At 43.1% G+C, this 21,887-nt stretch overlaps 3 protein-coding genes across 6 annotated transcripts; all 3 read left to right on the top strand.

Moving 5' to 3' along the window:
• The first annotated feature begins 2,875 nt into the window (after positions 1-2,875).
• Positions 2,876-5,591, top strand: LOC128951160 (arylamine N-acetyltransferase, pineal gland isozyme NAT-3-like). The gene is made up of 2 exons (XM_054296405.1): positions 2,876-2,963; positions 4,283-5,591. Exon 2 carries the CDS (start codon positions 4,290-4,292, stop codon positions 5,151-5,153), a length of 864 nt encoding a protein of 287 aa, XP_054152380.1. The 5' UTR covers positions 2,876-2,963; positions 4,283-4,289; the 3' UTR covers positions 5,154-5,591.
• Positions 2,894-11,829, top strand: LOC128951158 (arylamine N-acetyltransferase, liver isozyme-like). Of its 4 annotated transcripts, none has more exons than XM_054296399.1 (2): positions 2,894-2,963; positions 10,573-11,829. In XM_054296399.1, exon 2 carries the CDS (start codon positions 10,578-10,580, stop codon positions 11,466-11,468), a length of 891 nt encoding a protein of 296 aa, XP_054152374.1. In that variant the 5' UTR covers positions 2,894-2,963; positions 10,573-10,577; the 3' UTR covers positions 11,469-11,829. The 4 variants fall into 4 exon arrangements, with proteins under 4 accessions (XP_054152374.1, XP_054152377.1, XP_054152378.1 ...); XM_054296402.1 differs by lacking the exon at positions 2,894-2,963 and adding an exon at positions 2,978-3,243; XM_054296403.1 differs by lacking the exon at positions 2,894-2,963 and adding an exon at positions 4,697-4,778.
• A 396-nt stretch (positions 11,830-12,225) lies between these two features.
• Positions 12,226-18,325, top strand: LOC128951145 (arylamine N-acetyltransferase, pineal gland isozyme NAT-10). Its single transcript, XM_054296378.1, has 2 exons — positions 12,226-13,307; positions 15,223-18,325. The coding sequence occupies exon 2, from the start codon at positions 15,228-15,230 to the stop codon at positions 16,098-16,100; it is 873 nt and encodes a 290-aa protein (XP_054152353.1). The 5' UTR covers positions 12,226-13,307; positions 15,223-15,227; the 3' UTR covers positions 16,101-18,325.
• Positions 18,326-21,887: the final 3,562 nt, after the last annotated feature.

Genomic DNA, 21,887 nt, shown 5'->3' with positions numbered 1-21,887 from the left:
GACTTGGCAAATCTGACCCTGATGCTTGTTGGGGCTGGTGTCAGCCACGAGGAACAGCTCAGTGTGCTGTGATGAGTTCAACAGCTGCCATCCCCACCAATAAAGCAGTGACTTCCTGCCCTGGATTATTCTCTGTCTATCACTTCCCACGAGAATCTAGACCACATCAGTGTCAACAACGTAAAATCTGCATCATTTTTGCACCAGTGCTTTGCTGCTTTAACATGAGAGCACTCATCAAGGTCTCCCAGGCTCTGAAGCCCTTGGGTGACCTGCAGGGTGGAGGATGGGTTTATAGGTTATAGCCACTTACAGAAGTTGCTCATGGTACCCATGCTTTGCACTCCAGGAGAGTTCAGCTGTCATTCAGTGATGTGGAAGGTTAAAGTCTCCTCAACATTGTAAGTAGTTTGGGGACTGGATCATTTCCAGGCTCTCTGTGCAGCACCCAACACAACAAATTGCTTGACAGGGATTTCCACACATACGCCAATACCAATAAAGCAATAAAACCATCAGAATATAATCTAGTAAAAGAGAAGAAACTCTCTGCCCTCTGTGGCTGCTGTGCTGGAGGATAAGGCAGTCCCTGACAGGCAATAAAGGCTGCCTGGACCTTTAAGAGCTGCTGTTGCCAGTTCAGCTCTTCCTGGGACCTTTGGAGCAGCGCAGGGTGGAAAGCCTGAGCTGACTGCGTGCGAGGTGAGCTCTGCATGCCTGATCTTTAACTGCATCCTGCAGCTCTGGGTCAGCCCCTCTGGGAAAGCTCCCCCCTGTGAGTCTGCACAGCCTGTGCACAGCACTGCAGGTGTATTAGCAAAGCACAAACTACAGGAACCAGGGAAAATGGGTTTTACTCCTTCTGGGTCAGAAAACACCTATGTTTAAAAAGGGTCCCCACATTTCCCTGGAACTGACCCTGAGCCAGTTCACATAAGAGAACTGGCAAGGGTTCTGTTCTGGCACCCTATAGAACAATAAAAATTGTTATTTGTCCCAAGAACTCTGGACAAGGAGCATGGATGGGTCTCCTCAAACATTATACAGAGATGCGTCCACAGAATTTCAGGATAGTTTCCATCAGGACTGGGATCTGCCTGCTTGACTTCTGGTTTCTCCCTGTCAAAATGAGGGTCTGTGGGAAGAGAACACCAGCAAGATCCAGACAGGAATATGAACTTTCTCTTTGTACTGATTTGGAGCTGCCCAGATGAGCCTAATGAGGGCAGGTTCTCCTTTCCCTTCAGCATCTTGTGGCTTGGGCATGGGTTCTGTCTTGTGGGGTCACAGACAGGGCACTGAGGGGATGATAAAGAGCCAAATTTGGATATGGGAGTGGAGCTAGTAATGGGTTATCACAGACATCTTAGTTTGATCTGATTTATTAGCTCTGCTAATTATCCCAATAAATCAGTGTTTGAATGGAACTTGGCATTGACACTACATGTGAGGGACTGGAACGACTGCTGGGGAGCTAACAGGGAAGATCCAGCTGCAGATGTCAGGGAATGAAGGAGACTTGCAAAATGCAATCACAATTGGGAGATACAAAGGCAATATTTAATACTGTGAGAGGATGGAGCTCCCTGTGTTTTAATGCTTCATCTCTGTGCCAAGAGCATCTTGACCATCAGCAACATCTGCAGGTGATTCCTGTGGGCAAAGAGCAAAGGAGACACACACTGCTGGCCCAGTGCTTTCTTACATTCTATGAAATTTGCTGCAATAAAACCCACATGAAGTCACTCAGAGGAAAGGAAGCAAAGGTAGCAGAGAAGTTCCTGTGCTGCAGACTGGGGTAAGCAGGTGTAGGTTACTGTGCTGAAATCTTGCTGTTCTTCAGAAACAGTGCAAAAACCTTCTTGGACTGAATGCATGCAAGCTTTCCTCCCCCACATTTCCAAACAAATAGTAATCTAATGTTAAAAACGACAACACCTGAGAAAAAAAAAACACCTGAGAAAAAAATGACATCACCTGACCACATCCAGCAAGCTTTTGAAACCAAAACATTTTGGTGACAGCCTGAGCAGGCCCCTGCAGACAGCTTCAAACCAGTGAAAATGTGAAGCAGCCTCTGCTCTGACAACAGCCAGGTTTGCACTTGTGAAAAAACAGGGTTCACTCTCCTGTAAAAATTTAAAAGTTTAATAAAGGACAATGGGAGACAAAGACCATAGAGCAAAGGTTATTACAGCCGGGTGCATCTTGGCACTCGGGCAAGAGTTTGGAAACACCCTTTATATACCATTTCTATTGCATTGGCCTGTTACACATTTATAAACAATTATGCACACTAAACTATTCCCTGAATTAGTTTATCTTTTCCAAGAAGTGTTTAGCATAGCTCCTCCTTTGTCCCTCCTTTTTGGTGCATGCCCATTCCTTGGCTGCGGTTTTAGTCCGTTCTTATCACCGCCAGTTTTTGGGCCCTGGTCCACACTGTCTTCAGACAGTGAGTGCTGATAGTTGGCACATCTGTAGCAGGATCCTCATCCTGTGCTCATTGGATGTTATCCTGTCCAAGTAGGCACTTTAACACAAGCATACTTATATCAGCTATTTCACAACTATGTCTAAGCTTAATTAACAACTGAAACAACTTTTATAGCAAAGTCACTTTAACACCACACATACAAAATCCATGGAATATTTGCAAAAAGACAATATAATAACATGTATCTATAACACACACTGCTGCTGGCTTGGCTGGCTCAAAGCAGCTCTCAGGCACCACCCTTCCGGGTTTTCTTTTCTGTTTGGCTTTTTTTTTTTTTTTCAGCCTTTGCTATCTAACAGAGGCGGGTGAAAGCAAGTTGAGGGAAAGGACATTCCCCTGAAGAGCAGCTGGAGAGCAGTCCTCAAACCCTGTCTCTGCTAAATATAGGACAGCCAGCTATGCCACTTTAACCTAGAACCACCCTAAGCCCCGGAGCACACTGGCACTTGAACTGAATTTCCAGGTAAGCCTTTTTTTTAACTCCTGGATCTTGGCAGCTGAGCGCTCTCTAACCAGGAAGTTAAATCTGTCTGGGGACAGAACACAGCAGGAATGGTGTAAGGGCAGAGCAGGGAGCTCAGCTGCTCGCTGTTGTAGCTACGCTGCTTTATTTACTCAGTGGTGAGCCTCAAGCTACTCGGGCATTTGTGCCATCTGCCTCATTTCAGCACCCCCATGAAAACAGCCCTGTAAACACCCTCAAGAGATGGACAGACAGACAAAGCCACACTAACATTTTCCTTGTGAGTAAAAAGTTACTGCACCTGTTCTGCTTGCTGTGGCAGAGGGAAAGGAAGGGAGAAAAAGGGAAAAACTGCTTTAACTGGGACGTTGGTTTAAAATTCACCCAAGAAGAATTAAGCTTGTGCCAAGTTTTCAGAAATGAACGGAACTGTAGTTCTGGGAAAATCCTGGGAACAGCCAAAAGCTGAACAAAGAGAACCTCCTGACTCTGATGCTCTTAACCCCATCGTGGATCACTCAGGCCTGCTTGGATGTTGAGGCAGTGGTGGCCATGACCAATAGTCAGAGTTCTGTAAAGCCTCTGTCCTAAAGGTTGTGTGGGGATCCAAACCATGGCACCCTCTGTTTCTGCCAGGATATTACGCCTAATGGGAATTTTTCATTTTATTGGTTTTTTTATGTCCTGAAAGTACCTTTCCAATATTCCCATACAATTGTTGGTTTACCAGTTTTCATGAGATTGGGAATATAATCCTGTTGAACAGTTGGATATTTTTCTTTTGATTTTACTTTGGGAGTTGCATACAGTAATGTGAGAGCATTTTTGGACCTCTTGCATCAATAATGGGAACCAGATTGCTCCATATTTACAGATGTCTGAAATTTAGCAGTGCCTGTCTCTGGATCCCACTGCAAGAGTGGGAGGGTTTGTTTTCTGCTTCTGCTTTGCTGAAATCAAGAGCAAAGCAGTTCAGATCGGGAGAGTCTCAGCTCCCATAATTTCTAGCAGGGTAACATTGCTGCTACTGCTTTTGTTCCTTCCTACAGAGATTTGTAGCTTTGCTGGGCAGGATCTCTGCTGAAATGTGCTTAGCACAGCTGGAGCCTCTCGTCACAGCTGTAAGAGAGGGAAATAAAAATAACATTTGTGCTTGTCAGCAGTGTCCCATTGGCTTCTCTCAGCATTATTACTCAGCTGCCTTTGATTCAGATATTAGTCAAATCCTGCTCCTCTTCTGGGCACCCATTATAAGGGATGGGGAAGAGCCTTCCGTGACTTCTGACACAGCCTATTATTTTTTCCCACCCTTCTCTCAGAGGCAGCATGGACATCAAGGAGTATTTTGCCAGAATTTCTTACAAGGGCTCCCACAATAAACCAGACCTGGCTACCCTGTCAGATATATTCCAGCACCACATCCGAGCTATCCCCTATGAAAACCTGAGCATCCACTGCGGAGAAAGAATTGAGCTGGACCTGGAACCAATCTACAACAAGATAGTGAGGAAGAAACGTGGGGGTTGGTGCATGGAAAACAACTACCTTCTGTCTTGGGTCCTGAAAACCCTTGGCTATGACATCACACTTCTGGGAGCAAAAGTTTATGTCCCAGAACGTGATGCCTACCCAGAAGATATCAATCATCTGCTGCTACGAGTGGATCTTGATGGCAAATCCTACATTATGGACGCAGGATTTGGGATGGCCTACCAGATGTGGCAGCCAATGGAGCTGATTTCAGGGACAGATCAGCCTCAGATTCCTGGGGTCTTTCGTTTTCAGGAGGAGAATGGGATCTGGTATTTTGAGAAGGTGAGAAGGAAGCAGTGGGTTCTGAACCCGAGCACCTCGACTTCCCCAAATGTGGAAAATGAAGTTTGCCGTCGGGTTTATCTCTTTACCCTCCAGCCACGAGACATTGAGGAGTTCAGGGGCTGCAATGCCCACCTGCAGACAGCACCTAACTCAAAGTTTGTGTTGAAGTCCATGTGCAGCATGCAGACTGCTGACGGCATCCGTGAACTGGTGGGGTGGAAACTCACAGAGATAAAGTACAATTATAGGGACAATATGGATCATGTGGAAATCAGAATGCTTGCAGAGGAAGAATTAGAGAAAACACTGAGGGAGAAATTCAGTCTAACACTAGACAAGAAATTTGTACCTGTTGATAACAAGTTCTTCTAACTCACTGCCTGGATTACAATTCAATTCAGTGGCATTACAGGCAATTCTTCCCTCTCTTTCTGACAAGCATCCAAAGGTTAATCTTTCTCCTTCCAGCTACACCTGTGTAAGGCAGAACATACTATCATGAATCTGGAAAACAAATGGATTTTCACAACTATTCCTGCTTTTCTCTTTAGGTTGGGTACCGATAATTTCTGCTAAGTTCAATCAAATCATTACCCTTGTGTTTGTGCTTAGCGGGAAGCAGACTCAGCTCATTCCCTACTCCTTCCATCTCTTAAAAGCTTTTCTAAACACACCCAGTATAGCTGGGCAGAATGGTGGAGCTGTATGTCTTTGTCTTTACTACCTGGTGCTGCCACCTGGGGAAAATACCTGCCTCTAAAATGAACACTATATTATTTTGGGAGTGTAATAGCCAAAACCACAAAGACATCCTGGGCTGAGTTTCTCCAGTCAAGTCAGAAGCTTTTTGCTCTCATATCCACAACAGCCTCTCACATGGCACTCAGGCCATCCCACACCTGTGCAAAGTGACCATGTGAGTACCTGAGGTTATTTATGACTCACAACTGATGATAAGAAATGCTCTTGACAATGCTTTGCTGTTTCAGACTTTGCACAGCTCCTGTTCTCTCAGTGACATAACCAGTGACATAACTTTTCTGTGAACTGAAAGCATCTCCTGAGCATTTTGTTTGCTCTCCCTCAGCAGCAGACTCCTGGCAATACATGGTCCTCTCCTCAGACTACTCTGGGTGCTATTGCACATATTAATTATTACAGCAGAACCCAAACACATGCACAGAATTCTTTTTGTGAAACAGATCTGTTCTACTGAGGATGTGTTTGCAGTGACACTAATTACACTGATATCAGGAGATGTGATAAATCTTAATCACATACCTAAGGGCTAAGATTCCTAGTAGGAGAAACAACTCAAATGTGACCCCTTTGCCCTTTAAAAGATGCTTGATGTTCCTTTATGTACAAATCTTGGAAGCATTACAACTACGCACTTATAATTAAGCAAATTATATTAGTGAATTACAATTAAATAAAAAAATCAAACACTGTGAACGAATTCAGACGTTTCCCCTCTCAAATTACAGCATGTATTCCCATAGTAAAAAATAAATGTCATTAATCACCTAAGTTGTCCTGATTATTTGTACGTGCTAATTTTTGCCAGCTATGGCTTGTAAAAGGAGAATATCTCACTGAATCTTTTTTACTTGTTATGCAGGCAGTACAGGTTTCTCGAACTAGCAGTCCAGATTTAATCAAAGCTGCTATTCTGCATGTTCATAATGTATTACTTCGAGGCACAGCAAGCTCCTGGAACCCTGGTCTTCCCAGAGTCATATTCACTTACATCTGATTGGCTACAATAATTCTTCATAGCACATAAGGACCTCCAATTCTATGAGAAAATGAAATGTGGTTGTAAAAGAAGGAGAGTCTTCTTATGGTGTGGACCAGGAGCTTGCAACACAAATGATCAGAAGAAATTGTCCCAGGATCTTGGTTTTTGACCCAAGTTTTTCTATGGCCCTCAATCTAGTGGGGCATCTAAAGGAGCTAAATTCAGTGGGACAGCAGGGAGAAAGCATTGGGATGAGGTAAAAGTGCAGGCAGGTCTTGCAAATATGTGCAGCAGGAGAAGATCCACACAGAGCCAAGAATCACAGCTCAGAGCTCCTGCCTCCTGCTCACCACAGAGGAACAGTGCACTGCCCAGCAATGCAATGGAACTTCCTGTTGGAGGACGGAAAGAAAAAAAAAAGAAAAGAGGTTTCCATTTCAGATAGCGCTTGTTTGTTTTTTCCTTATCACTAACCTTGGGGGCAGATACTCAAAGGCACAGCAGGTTCAGGGAGCTCAGAGTTCTCTGGGGGCAGCATCTTCCCTTTCAAAGGACAGGGCTTGTCCTTGAACCCTGGGGAATTGAGACAACTCTGTGACTTGGCAAATCTGACCCTGATGCTTGGGGCTGGTGTCAGCCACGAGGAACAGCTCAGTGTGCTGTGATGAGTTCAACAGCTGCCATCCCCACCAATAAAGCAGTGACTTGCTGTCCTGGATTATTATCTGTCTATCATAAGTCACTTCCCACGAGAATCCAGACCACATCAGTGTCAACAACGTAAAATCTGCATCATTTTTGCACCAGTGCTTTGCTGCTTTAACATGAGAGCACTCATCAAGGTCTCCTAGGCTCTGAAGCCCTTGCGTGACCTGCAGGGTGGAGGATGGGTTTATAGGTTATAGCCACTTACAGAAGTTGCTCATGGTACCCATGCTTTGCACTCCAGGAGAGTTCAGCTGTCATTCAGTGATGTGGAAGGTTAAAATCTCCTCAACATTGTAAGTAGTTTGGGGACTGGATCATTTCCAGGCTCTCTGTGCAGCACCCAACACAACAAATTGCTTGACAGGGATTTCCACACATATGGCAATACAAATAAAGCAATAAAACCATCAGAATATAATCTAGTAAAAGAGAAGAAACTCTCTGCCCTCTGTGGCTGCTGTGCTGGAGGATAAGGCAGTCCCTGACAGGCAATAAAGGCTGCCTGGACCTTTAAGAGCTGCTGTTGCCAGTTCTGCTCTTCCTGGGACCTTTGGAGCAGCGCAGGGTGGAAAGCCTGAGCTGACTGCGTGCGAGGTGAGCTCTGAATGCCTGATCTTTAACTGCATCCTGCAGCTCTGGGTCAGCCCCTCTGGGAAAGCTCCCCCCTGTGAGTCTGCACAGCCTGTGCACAGCACTGCAGGTGTATTAGCAAAGCACAAACTACAGGAACGGAGGCTGATGGTGAGTGAAGGGCATTTCTAAGTGCAACATCGAGTGTTTGAGAGCGAAACTAACCCTTTATTTTGAGCCAGAGTGTGTGAAAAATGCAGGTATTGACTCACAGTGTAACTTTGAATCAAACAAACAATGTGGGCATGCACAAGAGGATCCAGCCTTGGAACTCCCTCCTGATTCTCAGCAGAGGAGAACTGATCCTAATATTCAGCCTAATTACCAAAGGACCCAGTGATCCTGAGGGACATGTGCAGACAGGCAGAACCAACATCTGAATTTCTAAGCTGCTGGAACACTGAGCAAAGCTCAGCTGCTGCAGGGGCAGAAGCAAACAAGGCTGAGATCTGGACTGAGGCTTGGGATATTTGGCAACTCAGTTTTGGAATGCAAATTGTCCCCTGGGAGAGGGTTTGCTCACTGCTGCAGCCTCCTGGCTCACACAGCAGGAATGGCTGTGCCAAGGAAAAATCTGCCTGCAGGAAAGGCAGGGAGTGAACACTGATTTATGTGGATGCTCCCTAATGTCAATGATGTTGTAGTGCAGCTTTATTGTACTTGAACCTCTTTAAGTATTCATTGAGATTAGAGCACATGTTGTCAGCCACTGCAAGGCTATCTCTTTAAATTGATGAGGCCAGAGAAGGGGCAGCTGGGGAAACTGAGGCATGGAAGGGAATTTTCCAAAAGGCTTTCCCAATATATTTTCCCAAAGCCTCACTGGCAGCGCCCCATGGGGGCTCTCCATGGCTGGATGAAGGGAGCTGGTTTTATTCTATGCTTTCACCATATAATGGGGCACTCCAGACCCAGGAGATGGGTTACAGGGGGGGCATCAGGGCTTCTGCTGCTGACCCAGGGCAGGGACTGATCTGGTTTTGCTTGAAGGTAAATTCCAAGCGTGTCAGACCCACAAAGCTGATGCACTTCTCTGGACTCCTGCAGGTCACAGAGATTCAGCTCCACGCCCTCATGGGGTAAAGATGTTTCTATCTTCCTATGTAAAACAGCTGAAAGTGGGTGGAGAAGGAAAAATGAGGCAGAGGCCCATAGGATGAGCCTGCCTACCACGTGTGCTGTGTGTTGGGGGAAATGGCTTTCTACAAGTGTTTCCAAGGAGATCCTGCTACAGATGAGGCCCTTGTCCTAAAAAAGGGATGGAAAAAATAATAAAATGCAGTATCAAAGAGAGATTGCTGTTTTTTCATGTAGACTCTTTGGTTCCTTTTGAAGTGATAATGTTTATTTGTTATTCCCTTACTGGGATGATCTTCTATTCTATCAAATTTTCCTGTGGTTTGCATTAGCCAGTCTGAATGTTGGTACTAGTGCAGATCAGGAGCAATACAACCAATACATGTGAGTTGTGCTGCTGGCATCAAGATTTGGGTTAAAGTCTAGAGATTAGGCCATTGGATGTGCTCATCTGCTTGGGTGGGGGCACTTCCACCCATAGATTTGAGGTGGGATTTTCACAGGCTTCTGGCATGGACATGGGGTCAAACTTCTGGGGGAAAACACTTGGAGCAAAGCTAAGAATATTCAGTGGAAGGGAGTTTGTCCCATCTCATCCACATCGAAGGATTTTTGGAAAATCCTCCCAGGGAACATTCAACTAGTTGAAGGAAGCAAGAAATCCTCAGACTTTCTGGAAATTAACACAGCCCTTAACAGATTGTGAATTGTTCTGGACAACAAATATCCTTGCATGGAAAAAAGCCAAATTAAATCTAAACTAAGGGCAAAAGAAATCCTTGCAGAGAGAAGATGAGTCACTGAATTAAAAGTCTTACAGGGAACCTTTTGTATCTTGGCCACACAACCAGTGCCAATGACAGTGTCTTTCTGCTAATGAAAGGGGATCAGAGATACAGACAGAAAACCACAAAATATTTCCAATAATTTGATCTGAAACTAAAGCCTTTAATTTGTAAAAGATGATCAAAGAAAAGAAAACATTATGACTTGCTTTGTATGTACTTTTAGATCAATTCCTTTGATCCTTAGGTTAGAAAAACTGAAGTCCCTTCCTTTCACAGTCAAAGCCCTGTCTAAACTCCTCAGGGAAATTTAAGAGATTAAGAAAACAATGATCTATTTCACATGGAAGCCTGTCTGAAATGGTGGCACACTGAGATGTTAATCCCAGTTAACTTAATCCATGAATGCAAAACCTTCCAGTTAAATTACCTGTGGGATAAAGAAAGAATTGCTTACCTGGTACAGTAAAAGAAACAGTAAGATCTTGCTGCGACTTTTATGCCGGTATGGTGTGGCAGCTTTTCTGCAAACCTGTTGTTTCTTGATTTTGGAAAAATTTTGTTATGTGCTATCCTCCTCTGTGGCCATAGATTCTGTTTTTGGCATGTGCTGTGTCTTCCCACGGGAAAAACATCCTCCTGGTTTGAAGGCAGCCCCTAAGAGAGGGGAAGCATTATTGCCACCCGCTCCTGTCCCTGTCTCTTTTTAAAGAAATATTTAAAATTCTTTTAAATCTTCAATAAAACAGTCCAGATTACATGTGCAGGCTGGGTAACCTGTGCTACAGAAACAGGAGTGAACCCCTTGTCAGCTGCACAGCAGTAACTGGCTACTTTTCTGCTCCCACAGGCAAAATGAACATTCAGGAATATTTTGGAAGAATATCTTACAACAAGCCCCATAAGGATGCAGACTTGCAAACCCTGACAGCCATCTTCCAGCATCACATCCACAGCATTCCTTTTGAGAACCTCAGCATGCACTGTGGGGAGCCCATCGAGCTGGATTTGCAGGCTATTTACAATAAGATTGTGAGAAAGAAACGTGGTGGGTGGTGCCTGGAAACCAACTACCTCCTCTTCTGGGCCTTGCAAGAATTAGGGTATGATGTCTGTATTCTTGGTGCAAACAGCTATGAACCAGCACAGAAGGGATATGATGCTCAGATGAACCATATCCTGCTGAAGGTGGTGGTGAAGGGAGAGCCCTACATAGTAGATGCTGGGTTTGGTGGTGCCTACCAGATGTGGCAGCCGCTGATGCTGATTTCTGGGAAGGACCAACCCCAGGTTCCTGGCATTTTCCGCTTCATGGAAGACAACGGCACCTGGTACTTGGAGAAAGTCAAAAGGAAGCATTGCATTGCTGAGCACAGCAAGGATGAATTCCCTCATACTCCAGAGCTGGGGAATATCCGAAAAATACATAAATTTACCCTCGAGCCACGGCACATAGATGACTTCCAGGAGCTAAATGCATACCTCCAAGTGTCTCCAGATAACCTCCTTCGGAAGAAGTCAATCTGCAGTCTCCAAACCACCAATGGGGTCCTTGCCTTGGTTGGATGGACCCTCTCTGAGATGAAGTACAACTACACAGAGGACATGGACCTGGTGGACATCACAACCCTTACAGATGAAGAGGTTGAGAAGACACTGAAAGATAAATTCAGTATAGAATTGGAGAACAAGCTCGTACCAGTAAACGTTCGTGGCTTGCCACCTAATTTAGTGGATAAGATCTAACTGTAACACTGTGCTAGATGGATCTTTAAATAACCAAGAGGAAAATTCTAAAATTAACATTAATTACAATAATCTCATTTTTAACTCGAGCTAGTCACAAAGCTTGGTAAATTCCCGTACATTGCTAATTAACTGCATATATCAATTGCATATTTTTTTATTAAACCTCTCCTTCTTTAGAAACCAAGACATCTTACTAGCTCTGTTTTGCTCATATGGAAGTTGGTTTTTGACTCCTTAACTTTTTTCTCCTCTTCTCAAGAACTCATTTTATTGCAGATATATTTTGTGGCAAATGAGACCAAAATTATGCAGAAGGAGAGGTTGTGTTACCATTTTACACAAAAGACCTCTAACCTTTTTTGGCATTATTTCCAATCTTCTCAGTCACTTTTACAAATTATTCACTTCTCTTAACAGTCTTAAAGTTGAGTTGAATTTGGCTTTTAAATACTGTAGAAAAAAAGAAAGGTTAAGGCTTTCTCAAAACAAGCCACCATTAGGTGCTGATTAGCATATGAAAAGTTGAAAGACTCAAGTCCTGTTCCCTTTGCAGAAATTGACTTAAAGTAAGATATTTATCCAAGGGTACCTAATCCCCCCAAAAGCTCCCTAATTTTGAGTACCCACTTTTTCTGATTTATCTGTGTCACTGAATTCAAAATAAAATCTGTAGAAGATGAGATGATTCAACAGTTCTTAAAAATCAGGCCTTTGTATCAAAACTAGAAAAAAAGTTAGATCGATCTTTGCACACTATAATCTAAACTTTTGGGACCATGCCTTCATGTGATGTCAAGAGGAGATGATAGTATTATAGATAAAATCTTCATATTTATTACAAACAGTATTCTGCACAAAAGCTACCTTAAAAAGTGTGGATGCAAAAGAAAGCCCTGGGAAGTGAGGACATGCCACCAGTGTGGTGTCACAGCAAGACACCCATGACACAGAAGCCTTTTCCCTGATGATACCTGCGGTACTGTACAGGACGTGCCATGACAGAGGGTGACAGAAGAACATCAGCCAAGAAAAAGACTTTGATTCTTGTTTTAGTCAACCACACAAACTTACCTGATGTGCCTAAAACTCAGGTGCTTCCCCAGGTGCAGTCTAATGTGCTCTTTGCCTTTCCCAGAGGCCTCCTCTGATATTCCACCTCCATCCAATGAAGAAGGCTTGACCAGGGAGAATTAAATGAGCAGCAATTAAATAAACAGCACTGCAATGCTGTGGAGATGCAGGAGGCCAGGTTTTAGAGCAGAAATGCATTACTTGATGCAAATAAATATTTGCCATGGCATCCATTAGCTCCACAATAACTCCCTGCTACAGCTGAGGAGTTGAACAGCTTGAAACAGTTCCTGTGTGGGCAAAGAAGGGTCATTTGTGCATCCATGGAGCTCAGCCTGCAACACCTTGGCACCTCAGTGTACCCACCAGGGCACAGATGAACATCCTCCACTGCAAAGTGCTGGTTTGCAAAATAACAATATTTAATTAAAAAAAGTTATAACACCATCTGCAACTGCCTACTGTAATTATTTTACATAGAAAACGAGTTCATTCTGGTCTTAACTAGGGGAAGGCATAAACATCTACTAATAGGAAGAAACAAAGTTTAATTTGCTCACGGATCAGTGAAGTCCAAAAATGTGAATCCTATTTGGGTGGACTCTGCCCTTTCTTGGAATTTAAGATTCAGGAGCGAGGACCAGCAGAGCTTAGAAAGACAATCCTCACAATCTGTATCCACTCCTGGCTTCACTGACTGCTGCCCCTGTAATAAACCCCCCAGAAACTGAATACCTCAATAAATAAAAAGGGATCTCATAAGAGGTAAGTTTATTTTCTTAAAAATTCCCTCCAAAGAAAGATACAAAACCCTGGTTTCTTTATGATGGTAAAGGTCATGGACAATAACGTAAACAACATTCTCTAGGAAAAATGTGCTAAAAATGTGTGGATATAGAGCTAAAATATCACCTGCTAAACAGGGGCTGTTAAAGAGGGCAAAACAGGGATGTGCAATTTCAATTCTTCTACCTTTCACTCTTCAGGAGAAGCTTCACTATAAAATAGATTCCTTTGTTTAGGTACAATAGTAGATATAAATTTAGAACTGCAACTTCTTGTTGGAAATCGTGCTTTTAGATACTTGAATTTATTTAGAAGCATTGCAAGTGCAAAGGAAGCAAAAGTTCAGTCTAATAATCAATAGATTCTGCTTTAAGGGAATAAAATTACAGCCCTTTAAAAACAACTTAAAAAATTACAGACTCTGGGTTGTACAACCCAGGAAGTCCATGTGCTGATGTATTAGGATAAAGAAGATAACATATTTTCAACAGTGGAATTGCTGATACTGTGTATAATCCTGGTAAGGAATAGTTTTGTATGAACACCTTCATTTGCACCTTTAATATTCTCCTGCTGATGTTTTTCTGTACATAAATCATAACCACATTTGTGGGACGACCTTTTCAGTACCTGCCTTTTCATCTGGTCTGCTCACATTTCAAAAGAACAGTGGCTTTCATCTCCTGCAGTCCAGATCTAGTGCTGATCAAGCATATTATGGAGCTGCACAAAGAAATTACAAATAATACAAACTTGAGAACCAGCTTTATACTGGTGTGATCTATTTAGCATTCACAGTCAGAGTGATAGGATCAGATATGCTCAGATTCCGCAAATCAAAAGTGCCATGACTTTTATGCTACACTTAAAAAATATTATTACATTGAATATATCCTCCAACAATACACCTAGATATCACTGGAAGTTAATTCCTCTCTGTAGCAGGTAATGTGTAGATTTTGCTGGTACTCTCTGTTCACTTGGGACAGCTGCCTCCAGACCATGAATATGCACAGCATGAATCTGCCACTGAGAATCACTGTGAGAAATTCTAGTTTGCAGTAAACATTCAATAGTTCACTGCTGACTTAAAGGATTGATGGGCTTTGAGAAAGCTCAGGACCAGAGAGAGCAAAGCCACCCCTGTTCATTTGCAGGGTGGCCTGTGAGACACAGGGCAGAGGAGGGAATGGAGATGTCCTCCTTTTCTTTTAGGCCACTCACTTCCCTCCATTCAGATGCATTATTCCAACACCAAAATGAGTTTCTACAACACTCTGAGCAGACACAAGACTCAGTGGTCTGTGACTTTCAAAAGTCAGACTTTTTTCATTTATCTGAATAAAGCTTGTCACTTTACTTTTCATGTTAACTTTTTGTAAGTGGTGGAAGAGTGTACTGAACAAGCAATTCATTTACTGTCACATCCATCAGTGGCAGACTCATGAAAAGAACATGTGAATCCTGGCTCAGAATGTCCTCCCTCCCACTGGCAGATGACACTGCCTCCCCCAGTGACAGTCCTGTCACTGAGCAGTGGCTTTAGACCATTTCTCATGAACCCTGGTACACACTCCCCAGCAAGACCTTACTTTTCTTCTTAACCCTGCTGTTACAATGCAAATACAGCAAATCCTAATCTTGCAGCTGCCTCGTATGAAAGTGAAATGGCATCAGCTGTTTGCCAGAGGGATGACTCTAAGACAAAAGCAAATCTCGTGTGCACTGCTCTTTGCTCAGGGAACCATTTGATGGGAATGCTTGTTTCCTTTAAAAGCTGTTCTGATGAGGTTCAGTAGATTAAAGAATCTTTGCTGGCAGAGCCAGGGCAGCTTTTCACAGCATCATAAATCACTGATGTAAAGAAACCAAAACACAATTCCTTCCTTTACAGGTGAGATGAACCTTGAAGAGTATTTTGCAAGAACTGGCTATAAAGGCTCCACTGAAAAACAAGATTTGGAAACCTTAACCGATATATTCCAGCATCACATCCGTGCTGTTCCCTTCGAAAATCTCAGCATCCACTGTGGGGAGAAAATTACGTTGGAGTTGGAGCACGTTTACAACAAGATTGTGAGGAGGAAGAGGGGTGGCTGGTGCATGGAAAACAACCAGCTGCTGGGCTGGGTGCTGAAGGGCCTGGGCTATGACACCAGCTTCCTGGGAGCCTACGTGTTCAACCCCCAGCAGAACGCCTACGCCACCCTCATGACCCACCTGGTGGTAAAGGTGGTCATCGATGGCAAAGCCTACATCGTTGATGGAGGCTTTGGGGTGTCCTACCAGATGTGGCAGCCCATGGAGCTCGTGTCAGGGAAAGACCAGCCCCAGGCTCCCGGCGTGTTCCGCTTCTCGGAGAAAAACGGCGTCTGGTACCTGGAGAAAATGAGACGGAAACAATACATCCCCAACCAGAGCTTCTGCAACTCTGACCTGCTGGAGAAGAAGGAGTGTCGCAAGGTTTATATGTTCAGCCTGGAGCCACGGACAGTGGAAGATTTCCGTTTCCAGTGCACATACCTCCAGACCTCTCCAGATTCCCTCTTCACAAAGAAGTCCATCTGCACCCTCCAGACCACCGAGGGATTCCGGGCGCTGATTGGGTGGACACTCACTGAGACCACGTACAACTACAAGGAAAACATGGATCTGGTGGAATTTGTAACTCTTGAAGATGAAGAGGTGGAAAAAACCCTCAAAGAGAAATTTAACATCACCCTAGAGAGAAAACTTGTCCCCATTAATGTTAAAGGATCTTACACAATCTAGAATGCCAGGAAAACCTACAGTAATGCTATGTGGGTACAGCAGCTTCCACTGTCTGTGCATTCCCTACTGCAAGGTTATGGGATTCTTTTGCAGGTGACTGAAGGATATGTACATTAGTATGAGATTAATGTGAATTTCACTTTGGGAAAAATCAGGGATTTAAGACTCTTGAGTCAGTTAGGTAAAATTATTTGCTGGGAGATGACTGCCGTTCAATTTTTGGCACAAATGTAGGATTTGATTTGAATCTGGTTATAAGCTTGGGTAAGAAATATGTCTGGGGAATTTTGGACTGCCTGTAGCACATGAGTATGGATTATTAATTGTGATATGCTGCCAACACATTTTCTAAGGTTATTATAGGGAGACAAGTAATCTGTGAGCATTTAGACAAGAAAGCACACATTTAAAACTTCATTTTTCACAAGATCAAACCACTCACAGCTCATCTCATTCCTCTACCTTTAATATGAGTAAAACATTGTCATCTTGGAAAGGAGCATTAGGAGGCATAATTCTTTCACCATCATCCTTAGACAAACCATAGTACAAGATGAAAATCGTCATCATGTGCATCCCTCTGGCCATTACTGCAGTAAACTGCCCCAAGTAATTTTTGGTATGTACTATTCTTCTGGTGATGAAAATTCTATATATTGCAGTGTATTGTGGCTGATGGGCTCTAAGGAGATAACTACTAAGCTTTGTTTCTGAGATATAATCATCCTGGTACTTAAAACTGTGACTGGTACTTAAATGTCACAGCTGGCTTAGATTTACTTTTGTCCCAAAAGGGGTGGAAATTCTGTACTTTTAGGACTGCATTATATTTGTATATGAAGCCAAGCCCACTATACCCTTAACTTTGTCCTGCAAACATGAGTGTCTACATGGCTGTCCTGAATGGGTACCACTTAGCACAGGAGCTTTAATGCCATTAGTGTTTGTTCATCTGTATCAAAGTGAAAAAACAACCCAAGAAGCCAGCCAAATCTAAAGGAAACCTTTTCTTTTTTCACAATCATGTTTCCCCATTTTCCAGAAAATGTTGCTTCTCCTACCATGCTTCTCTGCAAAATGCCCAACCAAGAAAACCACTAAGAAAGGGGAAACATTCTTAAATGCATGAAAAAATAGCAGAAACACTGAAAACCACTCTTTCCCCCCAGTCTGTAATAAGCCTGAATATCAGTCAAATGTTGATTCCTCCCACTGAACAGTCTTTCTGCTCAAAGACATAATCTGATCATTAATCTCACAAATGCTGTAAGTGTATACCTGAAAATAAATAAAAGGAAAATAAAGACATTATGAGTTGTTTTAGAACAGCTGCCCCCAGCTGCACTGACTCCTGCACACCCCATCTGCCAAGTGAGAGCTGCACTCATGCTGCTGATCTGCTGGCCACCCCTTCCCACCTCAGACTTCTTAGGATCACTGAGGCTGGAAAAGCCCTTTAAGATCATAGAGCTCAACAATCAACCCAACATCACAACCATGTTCACCATAAACTCTGCCCTTCAGGTGTCACTTCCAGGGATGGTGACTCCACCACTGCCCTTGACATTCTTCCAGTCCTTTCCAACCCTGTGAAAAGATTTTCCTAGTATCTAATCAAAACCTTCCCTGGCATAATTGGACACCATTACCTGACATCCAGTCCCTTGCTACCTGTTCCTTGGAACCTGTTACCTGACACTTCTTGAACTAAACAGGCCAACATTGAACAAATGCAGCAGTGGTGTTGGAGATGGGGAGTTCCTGCAGGTGCCTAGATGAAAAGGTTGTAGGCTGAGGAAGATGATTACTGAAGAGGAGGCCCAGGAGTCATCTCTGCTGGGCTTGGTGTGTGCCAGCTCCCGTGGTGGCAGCTCATGGCCTGGGTGCACACATGGTTGCATAGGGATAAGAAACTGAGAGCCAAGAAGAGGTGACAGGGGACACAGAAAGATCTTACTGAGGTCAGAACACAGCTTCTCTGTTAATAATGGAATTTGTTCAGTAATTTGTGTTCTGTTATTCCCTCATATTAATATCCCATTAAGGGTTTTTACCCCTTTCTAAATAATTGATCATGACAAGGTGTTCCCTGCAGACCTCAGGGAACATTACAAGCTTCAAAACACTGACCACCTCCATTCCATCTGATGGGAGTCTCATTTACTCAGCTTACCAAACCACATTTCTCTGTGCCATCAACCCCAGCTGTTTTCTTGTCTTGAGGACAGCCATTTAGGTTATTTTGCCTCCCAACTTCCCTGTTTCTCCCAGGTAATTGCTTGGATTTTTGTATGCAAGGGTTTCTTGGGGACCAGTGGGCTCCTATCAACATTTAACTGGGCCTGCAGTGATGGGACTCACCCAGCTATCCCTTCCACTCCTTGGTTCTTACCAAAGATTTACAGAGCTGCTGGTGATTGAGGCTCCAACCATCTCCCTGACTCCCATCTGTTAATTTTTCATCTTGACGTGACAATTATAAGCAGGTCCTCGCTGAGAAACATGAAATCACACAAAGAAATGTCAACACATGCAGCTAAGGAACAGTTTCACAGTTTAACTAAAGCTTCCCAAAAGCTGATGAAAGCAGGTTATTGAGGTGTGAATGCCAGGCCTGAAACCCTCAGAGGTTTGAGATGAAAATGGTGCAAAACCAAACAAAACCAAACAAACTCTGAGGCCTCATGCTGGGGTTCCATTAGCAAGGCAGTACTGTGGAAGCTGATGTTCTCCCAGCCTGAAAAGAAAACAAACCACCAAGTCCTTAAAGCACCAGCTCTCACAGAAACTTGAATTCACATGTGGTTGGGAGCTGTGGGATGGCTGCCATCCTTCCCTACCATGATGCTTCATTAGCATTCTCAGAGAAGGGTTTAATGAGAGCCTAAATGATTTTGCAGTTTTAGTTGGGGACTGTTGTTCAAATGAAGCAAAACAAATGCTGAGAAACTGCCCCCCTCCACCCCCAGACTCATCTAATTCCAAATACAATTTAAAAGCATGGTATTCCAATCAAGGGAAAGACAAACAATTTCTTTTAAAGCTTGAATGCTGGATGAAGTCCCAGAATCCCAGCCCAGCTGCCCATTACACACACAGGCAACGGCAATGACAGTCACCCGTGGCTGGAGCATTGCATCATGGAGAGTCTCATTAGAGAACAAGACAGAGCACAAAACATGGTTCAAACTCCACAGCACCACTGAACATCCTGCCCCTCCCCAAGAACCAAAGTTTAATCAGCTCAAGCATTACTAAATTCAGACTGGATGGCTCACTTCAGTTGGACTCTGTCCTGAACTTTTTAAGATTCAATACTAAGCAAAATAGAAGCAAAAGAGAAACATCAGCAAGAAAGATAAAGTTGTTCAATACCTCCATATTTTCAAGCCCAGCAGTTATTACAAAATAAGCACCAAGAGCCTGCCAAAGGGAGGGACCAAACTTCACATGACAAGGGACAGACAGACATGAGCTGTCAGTGACCACTACTTAAAACCACACTTCACTTCTGGGGTCTGGTAACACTTTACCAGTTTGCAGGTAGCCATTTTCTGTAACAAAACCACTACTTACCCAACTTGCTTCTGTTTCCAGAGAAGAAACACTTTCATTTAGAAACATGACCACGTGGGGAAGTGCTACAGCTTAGGAGCTTGCACATAAAATGTACTGGAGCCTGTGTCAGAGCCAAGAAAGCCTTAATCAATGCAGGTTTGCTCTATGAATATTTCACTGCTATGCTTACACCTCTGTCAAGAGTAGTTCAAGCATAGATTTTATACAGCACAACGTTTCTACCTCAGGTTGGAAGCTCAAGTCAGACTTAAATCCATCCATAAATGTATTTATACCATTGGAAATGCAGACAGGTATTTCAGAACATCCCACCATGTCTGCTTGTAACTCTGTACTTAAAGTACATTTAAAAAGTCACACAGGGCTGAGTTTTGGTTTTGTCTTGCTCACAAAAACACACTATGGATGGTGCTTTTAACGGCACATTTTGCAAATGCCCCAAGAATAAAAGATTGTGCTAAAAATAGTAGCTGGTTTTACTGTAGCACTGAGCCACCAGCTGAATGTGAACAGCAAAGCTCCCAGATTTAAAGACAATAAACTAAAATCTACCTTTTCTTCACAGTCTGTTCCAACACAGTTCTGTTGAAACAGAACCAACCCTCCTCTGTCCCAATTCCAAAATCGTGGATTTTCTCGGAAGCTGTTTAGCTTCTCATGTGCTTATCCACGCACTGTGCCACTCTCATGTCCAGCTATCCCTCAGGGAATGACGTGAAATTAAGGAGGCAGGATGCCCTTAATCAGAATTACTCCCCACTGGACTGAACAGAACCCTGCAATGCAGGAGAGCTCTCTGCAGAAGCCTGAAAAAGGAAGACTCCACATAGAATCCATCTCAGCCGTTGTTGTTACCAAAATAACCCAAAAGCTTCTTTACATGGCACCACTGGACACTTCCCCAACCCACAGCCCCTCAGGACATGCCATTGCAGTGACATCTCCTGGCTGCTGGTGGCTCACCAGAACACACCTCACCCCTCAATTATTCAGCACAGCTATGCAGAAACTCACTCTCCATTCAAGAAATCCATTCAGAGGAATCATTTTCCTACTAATAAGCAAGAAGAATAATGGGATGTATTCCAAGTTTTTCTTGTGATGACCAACAATAAATCATTTCATAGCTCAGGTCACATCTTCCGTGGGAAGAAAAATGTCTTGCCATCATTAACTCCTTTTCAGCTAGCAGTAATATATGATCAGGTTTTAACTAATTGAACCAGTAGCATTTAATTAGCTCTGAAAAACTATCTCAGATCATGAATCACAGCCTTTCCACCTGCACAAAGTCCCCTTACTAGGTTAAAAGTATATTTCTCTTTCCATGTGTGATCCATCTTGAATATCTAATTAGGTGCTCCTGATATATGGATCATAGTTCATGTATCACAAGCAAAATACAGCAGACACAGTGTGTCCTTCTTTAAATAATTGAGTTTCACATCTTGTTTCACTGAGCTGTTAAAAAAAGACCAAAAAAAAGCCTTGTGCCCATGGCAAAATGGCCACTCCTCACTTCAATTAACAAATTCCTTTCTGCAGAGAGCCAGCATTAAGGATGAGTGGTTTGGACATCCTGAGGAAATGTAGCAACAGCAATATTTCTTGTTGAAAGGCCATGCACAAAGAATTGCTATGATTTTAGACAAGAACACACTGATGTTTTTCAAAAAACCCAGAGCACCAACTGACCAAAGACAATGCTGTTTCTATCCTAATACTACTTCAGATGGCTTCATCACATGCTAAATAAATCAGTGCACTCAGCTAAATGCTGGGGGACATCTGTGGCCAGCACAAAAACAGGATTTCTCCTTGTATCAGACTGTATTAAGCATAATTTTTTACACTAAATAAACTAATCCACAATCATTAACACAAAACCCCACAGTTTTTATTCTGCTTTCAAGTATGTTCCTGAAACTGTTATTATGCTTTTATGACAAGACTTACATAATTATAAGATTGGATTTTTTTGCTGAAAAAGAGGCAAAATTAGCAAATTTCTTTTGGAAGGCAGAAACTAAGATTCACAATCTGCTAAGATGTCATACTGTAAACGTCGCCCAATATTTGGCTTGCTGTATAAAAAAAAAGTTTCACTACAAAATCCTCTATTTTTAAATAAACTTTATAAAAAATAAAATTCAATAAAGTGGATTTTATCTCTCTGTTCTTCTCTCATCTTATTTTTAGCAGTAAAAA

The sequence above is a fragment of the Melozone crissalis genome, unplaced genomic scaffold (genome assembly GCF_028551555.1).
Source record: "Melozone crissalis strain CALT ecotype California unplaced genomic scaffold, PUWL_Pcris_2 ptg000007l_1, whole genome shotgun sequence".
NCBI lineage: Eukaryota > Metazoa > Chordata > Aves > Passeriformes > Passerellidae > Melozone > Melozone crissalis.
Note: the sequence above shows the minus strand (reverse complement) of the source record. Positions and strands in the feature narration are given on the sequence as shown.